The 13050-nt window shown below is 39.1% G+C and overlaps 1 protein-coding gene across 1 annotated transcript in view; it reads left to right on the top strand.

Moving 5' to 3' along the window:
* GRHL2 (grainyhead like transcription factor 2) overlaps window positions 1-8333 on the top strand; it is a 117464-nt gene extending 109131 nt beyond the window's left edge. Inside the window, exons 15-17 of the mRNA XM_062568550.1 lie at window positions 1462-1547; window positions 6800-6864; window positions 8219-8333. Of these exons, the coding sequence (XP_062424534.1) occupies window positions 1462-1547; window positions 6800-6864; window positions 8219-8333 (266 nt within the window). The remainder of the gene's footprint in view (window positions 1-1461; window positions 1548-6799; window positions 6865-8218) is intronic.
* The last annotated feature ends 4717 nt before the right edge of the window (window positions 8334-13050 follow it).

Raw genomic sequence — 13050 nt, 5'->3', positions numbered from 1 at the left:
ATAAATACCAAAATGTAGTAGAAAGGATCTGGCTCTTTCTGCTTGTAGGAGCAGTTTTTGTGGCTAACACTTCTAAATTAAAAGAGAAAATAAAACCCATCTTTGCCTCTGGAGTCTGGACTGTAGACCAAGACTGGAGATTGATCTGACCAGCCAAATTTTAAACCTTTTTCAATCATAGGCAAATCATATTGAAAACATAGGCAAAGAAGTTCTCTGCAAATGACTCTGAGTTCATGCTGCTGCAGCCTTAAGTTGAGAATTATCTCCCAAAGAGTTGGTTCTATATGAATAATACCATCATCTCTGTTTATCTGCTTGTCGGTTATTGTAAAATTAAATAATCCGGCAATGATATTTTCTGGACTGTAAGGGTGAGAGCTTTCAAAAGTTATCCATCTATCAAAAAAGAGATGATTACCAATGTAGTTGTCTCATAGAAATATAAAATATTTAACAATGCATTTGTATTTGTCTGACATACAATACTGCTACTTGAAAAGACTTTGTTTAGGGAAAAATCAATTTCGGAACATCTTATTTAACCTGCTGTTTTATCTGAGTAATATGAGATTACACATAAACATCTCTAAAAATTATGATGGAATCTTAATCTCTTGTACCTGTATACTTTACTTTTGCCACAGAGTCAGTGAGTTTCCTACTTTTACTGGAACAAACCTTAAGTTCAGTAACAAAGAAAAGCTAGAATAGGTAGGATAACATGATTGTGAACCCCTGAGATCTGACAGGATGTCTGAGGAGAGGAAGAAGAGATGTATAGAAGTACCGTTTGCATTGAGATATCTGAGTAGGGGCAGTCACTGCAACAAAATGTGTGTCCGACAGTTACACTTTTGAATGTCTTCTCTGTAAAGCCTCAGATACTTTGGACTCATCCTTTCAAATGACTGATTTTCCAGCTAGTTGTCATTCATGTGATAACATCAGAGAGTACTATTTCTTTTCATTGCTTTTTCTCTCAGAGACTTGACTAAAGGCAAACCAGACCTGCCTTTTCTGAATGTCCTTTCCCAGTCTTTTGGATGAAGCCTGAAGAGGTAAAAACCAAGACATAGGTTTAGGAAGAACTATATTATGTTTTTTGTCATAAGACCCAGCGACAGAGCCCCAGTGACTGAATTTCTACAAAGCAAAGCCCAAGGTTTTTCAACTGAGACTTCTCTTATTTCAGTAAATGAAGATTTAAATTCCTGAAGCTATAGATTACTTGCATTAAATTAAATCTAATGGAATTTCTTTGTTTTTCAAAGCAACTGCGATGTGTCTTCCATGTTTAGATTGCTGATGACATGAGATTACCTTTTTTTAAAGGTGCAGACCATCTTCAGCACCTCATTGTATCTGTCATAGACTGAATTTGTCTTTCTACTCAGTGTAGGGTATTTCATCTGTTCAGTTGACTGGACCTGCTCCAAGTTTGACTCTTTTCTGTTTCAGTGCTTTTGTATGTGAGGAAGGAGACAGATGAGGTGTTTGATGCTTTGATGCTAAAATCACCCACAGTAAAGGGGCTAATGGAAGCAGTAAGTATCCGATGTCCTCACGTTGTTTATCTTCCTTTGTAAGCAGATCTTGAGATTTTCAATGTATTATTGAAAGAAAACATAATATAGAGATGAAACTTCTTAAACGTATTTGAAGTATTTTATCACAGTTTTCTAGAGCACATCTCTATCTGAAATGCTTGCATGTTCTGGATTCAGTGCTGCCATTAGGTTGCTGAGATAAAATACACTTGCTGAGCTGATTTATTGGAGACTTGTGCCTTGAAGAATGGCAGTAATTAACCAGTGTTAGAGATGGGGAGAATCAGACACTGTTTTCTGAAATGCCTCTTTCTGCACCAGTGATTCAGAGCCTGTTGAATCATCTCCTGTAATGCCTATCAGCATGTCCCTAGCTATTTTTCTCAAAGAGCTCTTACTCCCAGAGTGACCTGCTCAAGCCTGCTTCTGTGACTTGATTTTCTGCTTGTTGTCCATTAGTTGTGATTGTAAGTGGATATTTTGAGTTTAATCCTGTTTATGTGAGCTGAAGGCTAGTAGAGCTGTGAAGATTGATGAGGGAACAGTGAAGAACCAGTTATGTGTCTCACTAACATGTGGGAAGCTGAGCTGAATTCCAGCCTTGGCGACACGGTGGAGAAAAGATGGGGATGGATGAGAGTGCCTGTTGAGTGCTAAAAATAATATATTCTCATGAAATTACTGCAATATCTTGTTGCATGTACTTAGAAACACTTAGAAAGCAGTAGTGATTGAGTTACCTTTATTTAGGCCAATAGCAGAAGGCAAAAGACTTGTGACTAATGAAGCTGTTTGAACCTGTGTTCCTGTGGACCTGTTTGGATCAGTGTTCTCTAAGGATATTCATTTGCATTATAATCATGACTTAACTGTGCTTTTGCCAGTACTGTTGTAAAACAGTAAAATAGTAAAAGCCAAGTTTTGCTTGAAGTGGCTGCAGTCTGATTCATGATAAAAGTGTAACATGACTTGAATTTGTCTTTGTAGGGAAGTTAAAAGTGTATTATAATCCTTCTATAACCCTTCAAGCTATCATGAATATTTTACCTTCAATATTCTGTGTATCTCCTTGCCTGTTTTTCCAACCACTATGTAATATAAAAACTAACAAAGCTGGTGCAGGCAGGAAAGGTTTCTGCATACCTCTGTCAGCACAGCTGCTGACTCAGTGGCATATTTTCAGCACCAGAGAAATCTGATCTGTTGTGAAATGTCCCAGATCACTGAAAAGAACACATTCAGAAAATTTTAATTCTCTTTGGTAGGATATAGTGAATAAATCAATGCCAAAAAGCTGTCATATTGCATATTCTAAGTATTCTCTCTAAATTCTTTTCAGCAAATCGTGTAATTTTGTAATTGTATGCATTCTAAATACTGAATTCTAAATTCAGTGCTAAGATCTTAGAAACTGAGATTTAGAACATTATATAGCCCCAGGTCTGAAAGGCAATGATCCTGAATCGTATCCTGCTTCTCTGTTTGTGAATTACGCACTTTTTTGTTTATCCCGTTTCTTGCTCTTTGGCTTTCTCCTGATTTTCCATGGATAATGACATTGTTTTCTCAGATACTATGTTTATTTTATTCTTCTTGTATACTCACTTTCCAAAAGAACGAGATTTCTTCTCAGATCTCTTTCTTCTGACAAATATCTGAAGGTCTCAAGTACGAGGGATAGGGTAAATCTCAAAAAATGATGCACATGCTTGTTCCTTAAATGTTTGCATCCTACACTACTCAGCCCTGATCAACAAAAAATGTTCAAACAATTGCATGAAACTTCATGCAACGATGTGGTGACAGACCAGTTCCAAATCCTCCTCTCAGACTGATCCAAATTCAAGTTAACTCTGTGGATATCAATAGGTATTCCAGTTTTATTATGTGCAAAATAAAATATATATTCAAGTTGCAGAGGGCAGTCTAAGTTGGGAATTCAGGCATCTCCAAATGTCTTTCTACAATTAGAAAGTAACAAATGAGTTCAGCAGAGCCTGCGCAGACCACAGTTTATTAGATATCTGTCCGTGTATGTGTCCCATCTGCAAAGGTACGGCAACACACCAGATTATTCCATAGAAATGTGTTGGTAAACATGTATTCGTACATACCTCAACCAGCCCAGGTGTTGTCCTTTCCATCTCCCAGACACCAGCAGAGAAATTCTTTCTGGTGACTTCTGCAATCAGACTTGCCATGCCAGTGGCCTGCAGCACAAAGGGACACTTGTCCTGTTGTTTCAGTGTTTCAGTGAAGGCTGTGACTGCTTCAGCCACCTTAAGGGAAGGATAGAGTTTCTGCTGAGAAAATTGGAAAGAGGGAAATGAAGATGAGAAAGGAAAGTATTCCAAATAAAGGTATCTTTTCTACTGCATTGTAGTCTCCTTGGGGGGCAAGTGAAAAGATGTTTTATACAGCGGTTGGCAGTAGCAGTTTTCCTTCTTAGTGGGCAACAATCTGCTTCAGAAGAGGTGTTAATTGAGATGTCCTAGCAGATGCTAGCTCTCTGCTTTCCCAGATTCTGAAACAGGACTTAGCACATTTGCACTGGAGACTTGTTTTCTGAGCCTTGTAAGTGGGAGGCTGTCCCAGATGCCCACTTTGAGCCTTGCTTCCACAGCTCAACATTTAATATAATTGGTTGAATCCATAGGGGTCCCTGAGAAATGTGCTTGTTCAGTCAGTTGGAAGTCTTTCCCAAAGCTCACTAATCCCTACATGCTATATAAATCCTACACCTGTCAGAAGCAGTGTGACAGGCAGGGCCTTCATAGTGCTACCTCTAATAGCTTACATAGAAAATGGTGTCCCAAAGTCCCAAACCACTTTGAGGAACATTTGTTAGGAGTATTTGTTAGGTATGTCAAATATTGTAGGAAATTTTTATTTGGAATATGCAGAATGCTCTATATTAGCTGCTGTTAAACAGTCTTGACACAAGAAGGTTTCTCCCTGCTTGTTTATTTACATGGAGTCAGAGAAAGGTGTGTTTAAGTACTAATCTTTAGAATATCACTAGGCTTCAGAGTTAACAGCCTAGAGAGATAGATACGGCATTTCCTCACGTTCACACAGTTGTTGTGACATTGTCTGCAGGTTGCAGTTTGCCTCTGACTCCTATTATGAAGGATTTTTTCAGCTGTGTAATGAAAGGGAGCCATTTTTATGGCTTCCTTATCCTTTTAAATGAAAGCTTAAATTTAGAGGCACATCAAAGCCATATATACAAAAGTTCAGCATTAAATTGCTTATCTGATATTATTCTCTCCAGCTAGACCATGCTAAGCAAAGCTAGGGTGTAAGAAGGAATAAAAGGAAGATGTGAAATTTATCTGAGAACCCCTCTAAGGCAGCCAAGATTTGCCCTAACGCTATTGCACCTGAGTACTCTAGAGGATTCACGAGCCTCGAGACAGGGAGCCACCCTCCATGGGTAGCACAAAATGAGACATTGGAGGAAGGCAGCCTTGGAAACATGGCCAAGAAGGAGCCAAGAGTAAAGTGCAGAGTAACAAGGCAAGGTGTAGGTACCTACAGAAGTGCATCTGGCCAGAGGTAGGTGATTCCTTCTATCAGTGATCCTGCCCCATGGATCTTCCCTTGAATTTATGTACATAGGCTGGTCATGAAAGCCAGATGGGGCAACCTGTTCTATCTGTAGAAAAGCAGAGTGGCCAGAATAAGGTTAGGACATCCAACACTGGGAAATGTATGTGCCTTATTTGGAGCAAGAATTTGAACATTATCCCATTTGAGAATGCTGACTGCCTACAGGCTGTTCAGTATGTAGGATACATGTCTTCCTTGTGGAAGTAATCCCACCCTGTGCCTATAGTGATCTAGAGAAAGATTGGTTTTATAGATTTATAGTAGTAAGGACATCTTTGTGAGATACAAGACAAAAAGGATGAAGCCAATCTTTTTGTAAATGTGTGAAGTAACTGCAGCAGAGTGTGCATGATGGTGCAATGTATGAGCTCCTGCAGCCTGAGTTAGGCCTCTCCCAAAACAGATGAAGAGTTGGAACCAGGACTAGCATCAGTATCTCCAGCACCATCTCTAGAGGGGCAGTGAAACATGCCAGTGTGAGTAAAATTGAAGTAGCAAATGCTACTTGCCAAACTTAACTTAATTTGCATTTTGTTCACTATTAGTTGTAAAACACACTAGACTCATCTACTCTTTATATCTTATCAGTTACTCCTTTTATATATATCCTTTCCTTTCTGCTTATAGCCACAGATGTATATATTGTAGTCGGATGAAACTGTTTTCAGTGAAAAAGTTTCATTGAGTCTTCAAAACCCTGAAGTTGCACTATACTTTTTAAGTACAAGATTGTATGTTAGGTAAGAAGACAGTTACATGAGTATAGGCAATATACAGCTAATTATCTTTCTTGGAGGATTCTGGCTCTGTCAGGATGGAAGCCTTGCTTGGGTATTATGGCTGTTTGAATCTGTCCTTGATGCTGAGTTTTATCCATTAGTTTCTTTTCATTCTTCATTTTGTGATGATTGGTTTAGTTTACGTTTCTAAAACACATTTTCTCAAAGGCAGTCTGAACACAAACACACCAAAAAAAAAAAAAAAGGATTTTACAGTGACTGATGTTTGGCAATCTTTAAATGGATTTTTAATTGTGCATTTCAGTTTTCTAATGCAGAAAAGAAAGTCAGCTATTTAGCTGTAACTTCATTTCACCTGGGAAGAGCAGGAAGCTTACTTTGGTTGACAGTAGAGTACCACAAAACGTCGATCACTGACAAAAGGTCCCTTCTCCATAATTATTTTGCCTTTTGGGTCAATCCTTTTCTTAAGAAACGTGCCCTGAGAACTGTTCCCTTAAAGAAGAGTCAAAATTTGGAAAGGAAAATGGGCTCAGACTGAAGACTCAAGGATACATGATCAACACACAGACTTACTATAGAATAGATATCCGAACACGCTGCTGCAAAGTCTTCCTTCGTATTTTCTACTCTATTCTTTTTGGTGACGCATACCCTATGAAAACTATAGTCTCCAAGTTTCTGGATGGAAGAAGTTGTATTTTTTTAATCAAAATGTTTAGAATTATTCCTTTCCAAATCATCCTTAAATGAAGCTATGATATCACTGTGGGTGACTTTTCTACATCATGTTGAAGTTTGCAGGGGTTGTGTTTTAATGTCTTGTGTAAAGAGAGATGGAGTTACAGCCTATTCCTCTTTAAATTCATTTTTCTTTTGTTATTTTGGTGATTGCAGATCTCTGAGAAATACGGGCTACCAGTTGAAAAGATTGCAAAACTTTACAAGAAGAGCAAAAAGGGGTAAGTAAACTAACTAACTAGAGACTAACACTAACTAGGGTCTATTGCTGGATCCTTTAGAAGCATCCAAAGATCCCAGTGATGCTTACAGCATCACTTTGCTTTGCTTAGTATTATAAATACTTGTAGGACACAAGTCCACAACCCTGAAGTCTTACTGTCCATGGAGCCAGCAAGAGGTGGCAGGGTAGGAAACATAACTTCCAGTCTGTGTCTGACCAGTATTTGTAATTCACCCTTACTGTGAAGGGGCAGAATTTATGTTTGAAAAATGTATTTGAATAAAGTCTGTTTTGTAGACTCTGTATACCCAATAGCACTGTGGGCACTAGATGGGAGAGGCCCAGTCTTTACCATGAATGCAATGTGGAGTTTCCCTGCAATGCTAGGAGGCAGTGGGCCACTGCCCAAATCTGAAAAGCAGGCAAGTTCAAGGCAGTTTGCTGCAGGAGTTCCAACTGAGTCAATTTAGATGTGAGCATCACAGCTGTGATTTTAGAATAGCTAGGCCATAAACCTTACCATAAACCTGAACCTCTCCATTTTAAATTTTTTTTTGTTTCTAAATAACCACAATATATTAGCGATACCATTTTAAATCAATCAGTTATTTTCAGCCATAACTCTAACTTAGGGCAATCTTTTGTCTAGGGATTTTGTTAACTTCTGAAAAGAAAGGTGAAACTTCTCAAACTGCTTCTTTCTAGCAGTGGTTCAAAGTGGTATGTTTGTTGGAAGAAGCTCTTTATGGTAAAGAGTGAAAAAACACATACTCTTTAAGTAAATAGAATGGAAAATAGTTTGTCACTATTCTCACATATAAGCTGAGTTCTTAGGCCTGCGAGCTGTGTGCAAAGCCTAAATTACACTGCTTCACCCTGTAAATGACTTGCACACATCACAGAGGAGGGCTCATGTGTAAGGCTCCTATGTGGGTACATGCCTGCAGGGCTGAGGACCAGCACAGAGATGTACCTGGGCGAACTGATGCCAGGCCAGGGAATTACTAGCTAGCTAGTCTTCCAGGGAGCTGCAGTGCAGCTCGCCTTCTGAGCAGCTTGTGAAGCATGTTAAAGTCCCAGCCATGGTGTATCTTTTACCTTAACTACGTTGGTGGCAGCCTCTCATCCAAAGGCTATAAGGGGCAATGGTGTAGATCTTGATAATTCCCCACTGTTGTCTCTATGCTGACATGTGCTGGAGTCTTATTCCACTGCTTTTCCCTTAAAGAAGAGTCAAAATTTGGAAAGGAAATTGCTTTTAGTTAGTGAAGTGAGCACATGCAGTGGAGTGTGTGGCTTTCCCTTTAACTGCCCTGGTACATAAAAATACTAATTTTTGCCTTTGTCACCAGTATCTTGGTAAACATGGATGACAACATTATTGAGCACTACTCCAATGAGGACACGTTCATCCTGCACATGGAGAGCATGGTTGAAGGCTTCAAGATCACACTGACTGAGATCTAGCCTCGAGCAGAGCCTTTCTGTAAGGAACCACAGCATTCCATCCTTATTGGAAAGCAGAAGATTCCCCAGGAACTTGACATACATTGATCAGAGAAACTGTTACAAGACTGCTTTGAAAACATTGTCCATTCTGCACGTGCACACCCATTGCATACAGACTTGGGTTTTTCAAGCACAAGGCCACTCATGTTAACCTGGATTCTTATTTATTGTTCCTCACTCTCTAGTGTGCAAGCAGTTACCAGCCCCCATATTTGTAACCAGATGACCCACCACAAATGTGAAATGCAGCATTTTAATCCATGCTTTAGTGTGGATAAGCTCATTCTAAAACATGTTAAGGCACCATGCTGGTCCAATTGCAGAAATCTGGTATAAATCACTTTAACAGTAGTCCTCCACTATTGTGAAAAAAACTGTTGCAGTGCTAAAAATGGGGAAGGTAGCTGACAGTTCACTTGCTCAGACTGATCTATATCTCTCCATAGTGTATAGTCTTGCCAAATACCTCTGGTAGTTCTCAGCATGTAGCAATGAGGACTTGTAAGTAAGGCATTCAGCTAAAAATGTCATTTATAAGTAAATGGTAAAGAAACCATTTTAACCTTGTATATAATGTTTATAATATGCAATAATATATTTTAACTACTGTATGTGGGCATGTTTACTGCCACTCTGTTTTTATATGTATTGGGTTTAGGGTTTAACAGAATCTTTCCTAGAGGATTAGATTTCTGCAATATCTGTTAAGGAGTGTGTGCTGAGAAGCTGATAATTGCATCTTCACTCATATACTCCACCCCTACCCACCCGATTTTGTATTGAAATATTGGAGCAAACTGTGCTGCAAGGGTTGGAGTGCTCTGTCACAATGAGATCCATCTTAGGTGCCCAAGTCCCAGTTGTAGATATTTGAGTGCCCCATTGAGCTGTCATCAGATCCTTCAGGCACCCATATGTCTGCTGCTTGGCATACCTAGAGGTACGAAAGGGACTTCTGCTTGCTTTTTGGGCCAGCAGAGGCCATCACGATGGGCCTTTCTCTAACCAGTGGAGGGAGAAGTGCTTTTCCCAACGGCCTGCTCATTAAAACATTCCTCTAGAGTGTAAGAAATGGGACTTCAAATTCGTCTTTTTCTTCATAAGGGAATTTGCTCTTGTATCTCTAGTGAAAGATTCTGTTTTAATTCCTAGGAAAATTGGATGAGGTGGAAAACTGGGGTTGATGTAAATAATTTATAGAAACTGGAACAATTTCACCAGAGGAATCTGAGAGCAGCTGAGGTATGGAGATATATCTCCCTCAAAAAAGACAGATCTGAACCCAAATCAGCCTAGGTTATTCCATCAAATTCCACCTCTGCCTCATGAATTTTGTGAGAAAGAAGATTGCAGGCTAATGATATCAAAAAAGACGTTCAAGGCTGAGTGTACCCAGCACATCCGAAGCTGGTACCTCTCTCCTTTCCAGCTCCTACAGCTATCTTAGAAAGCTCCTCACTCAACTTACACTCCTGTGAGTTTCAGTTGTAAGCATTTCATTCTCACATGCACTGTATGGATCCTGTGAGGCAGACAGAAATGTGAGTCCTTTTGTACATGCAGCTTTTAAAGTTTCTTTAATTTTTCCTTCTGAAATCTTTTCATAGAATCAGTAAGGTTGGAAGGGACCCTTTTCTCCCTATAGTCACAGTATCTTTTTATTGACTAGTTAATGAATTAAAGAAGCACTGCCTACTTTAATAGGGCTAATTCTCTAGTGCTTTGAGCTGTGTAGAGCTATTTACACCCAAGCAAAGCAATTGTAATAGATGACCGATCATCTGATTTGGTACTACCTTTACATGAATTGTCCTACAAATTCTTGCACACTTTCTTAATTTCATTAGCAATAGCATCCCATTGAAATCTGTACTTCAGATAGTAATGCTAGGTACCCATAGAGGCTTCTGTGGGACCAGGATCTATAAAAGGTCCAGGCCATTCAAGTCAGAGCTAACATTTCCAGAATCTACATGTGTCTGTGTTTGTCTGCAAAGCAGAGTGTCTGGGGTCTCTGTCTCCATCTCCCCCTCCCTCTTCCTTTGCTGTGTACTCTTTTTCTCCTCTGTGAGTTAGAGTTCTGTGGTAATTCCATTATCTTTTCATAAATACATACTCCAGCAAAGATTTCCTTGCTACCCCACTTAAGAGCAAACATCCTGAAATACAAGGGATTTATGGAGGATAAATTTGTTTCTACTTGGCTCGGGCTTGGGAAAAGGTCTATGCTGACTTAGACCAGATATTTTTTTCCTAAAAAAAAAAAAAAAAAATGACAATTTTGGCAGGTGGCATTAAGAGCTGGGATCAGCAGCAATGATGTTAGTTCTTGTATATCTCTGTTGAAGGTGGTGTTTGGGATCCTAAGGAGTTTAACTGGAATCTCTCAGTTGGTAATGGTGTCCTGGCAGAAGCTACAAGTTGAGTGTGTGAGTAAGTGTAGGCAGAGTCAAGCTTTGGTTTTGCCCCTAACAAACCTGCCATCCAAGCTCTCTTACTTTGAATGTAGTGGTGCCTAGGACTGGCCTGAGTTGTGATGTGCTGCAGGAAGAGATGTCTGAGCATTTGGGTAGCATTTGAGATTCACAGGGAAGGGCAGGGCTATCCTTAGATCACCAGCACTCAGGTTAAAATCATTCTTCTCTTACACTAGGACAGGACTTTCCTCTCTATAACATGAGCTAGTATCTGCTGCATGCTGTGGGAATCCTACTTCCTTGCAGCATCCTGTATTAAGGAGCAGTAAAGGATCAGTGAGATGTGCAGTACTCCAGGAAATACTGGGCTTGAGGAGCCATCTTCCTAATGCCATTTCAGGAGCTGTTGGTCAGGCCCTGTACAGGGAAAGGAAATTGCTTCCGAGATGAACTCTCATAGCTTTTCTAAACACACTTTTGAAAGTGTGTAAATTCCTGGTCTGTTAAAAGAAAGCGGATCCTCCTGCATTTAATTCCTTCTTACAGTCTCACTGAAGAGAGCAAGACTCTAGGATTGAGAATGATGAGTAGGATTTGCCTTGATGGAAAGAGTATTTTAAAACAACAAATAGAGCTAGTTATGGAGTCTCTCTTAACTTTATTTATGTGCCAGGACCAGAGGGCTTTGTTTCTCTGCTCCAGAGGATGGCCTCACGAGCATTTATTAACATTATGAAGAGCACAACTCTCTGCACCCATTCAGTGCTGGAGAGGCACTGAGCCTTGCATGCTGGTGGTGGCAAGCTATGTGCTCACAAGGTTCACCTGTAAGGACTTGCTGGTCAAAAATAAGATTTCAGAGTGATGGGGAAGAGCCAGTAGGAGTGATTCAAGCTTCTAAAATCTTTGCCTGCTTGATTCAAAGGTCACGAATAGTACAAAATATTTATATGTATATTGTTTAAAATATACATGTTGCTTTTGTTTCATGATAAAAATTGAGGAACACCATATCTTCTAAACAGTGTGAGTTAAATGGAAGTGAGATTTGGCTAGGACTCAGAAATGTTTGTATTACCTTCTTTTGACTTTTTGTGGCATTATTGTGGTTGTTTATTTAAAGGAACAAAACTCTCACATCCTCTCCTCCTTTAAGATGGAAGTCTTGAATCTTCACTAAGGCAGCTTGAAGGATGGCTTGCTGCTCAGCTCTCTTTCCTTATGCAGAATTAGAGCAGTGTAGTGTCTGTAGATACTATATTAGTTTTCAAAGACTCTGACAAAGATGTTATGCAAATGACATAGTGTAATAAGCTCTAATTTTGGTTCCTGCCACAGATTTGGCTATGTGTCCGTCCATTTGATGTTTTATTATGAAAACCAAAAATCTCAGTTTCCTTCTACATAGTCAAGTGCTTATAATCCAAAAAAGTGCACCCTTACAGTGAAGCTTTATTCATGTATGATGAAATACCTATCAAGAAATTTTGAGATTTTTTACCACTGAATATTAACTACAAAGAAAATACTTCTTTTCTATGAATCTTTTCTCATGAAATATTTTGTCAGTGGAATTCAGAGATCAAGTATCCTTCTTGTATAGTTTCCTCTTTCAGTCTATGGATTGTTTAAATGTTGTAAATTAATTCAAACAATTAGTAAAAACTAAACTCTCCAGCTGTCAGAGGTGCTCTACATTGATTGATATGGAACTGGAAGAGAGTATCTTATGACTTTTAAATGTAAAGCTGATGAAATGTTTATACCCTCTTCTATTTCCTATAAATGGAGACAAGATACAAACAAGAGTGTTTGTGCCAAAGTTTGTGACAGGCCCTCTCTCTGGCAAACAAGGAAGCTTTATGTATAAATAGTGTGCTTTTATATTAAGAAAATAGCTCATGTAACTTAATAGTGTTGTAACTGGGAGAGGGGTTTGATAAACTGTAAATACAGTTATTTTATTTTTTGTACATTTTTAAGAAGGAAAGAAATAAATATTCCTATGTATGAGATAATATTTCCATTAGTGTGGTGTGCATGACCTTGAATTGGGAATTCTGAGCCCAGGAAATTTTCTGAAAAGAATAAAACAGACATTCATGCTACTAACAAAACAGAAGAAGACACTGAAAAATTAATCACCAAAATACAGATTTAGCTTTCACATTTTTAAGTAGTGCCTATTGGTGGCAAAAGTGGCCCCGGTAAGTGGTGTAAGAGCTGTGGTGTGACACTGCTCAGGGGGCTCACAGGCT

The sequence above is a fragment of the Rhea pennata genome, chromosome 2 (genome assembly GCF_028389875.1).
Source record: "Rhea pennata isolate bPtePen1 chromosome 2, bPtePen1.pri, whole genome shotgun sequence".
NCBI classification, from domain to species: Eukaryota; Metazoa; Chordata; class Aves; order Rheiformes; family Rheidae; genus Rhea; species Rhea pennata.
The sequence above is the reverse complement of the archived record's forward strand: the minus strand, read 5'-3'. Positions and strand labels throughout refer to the sequence as shown.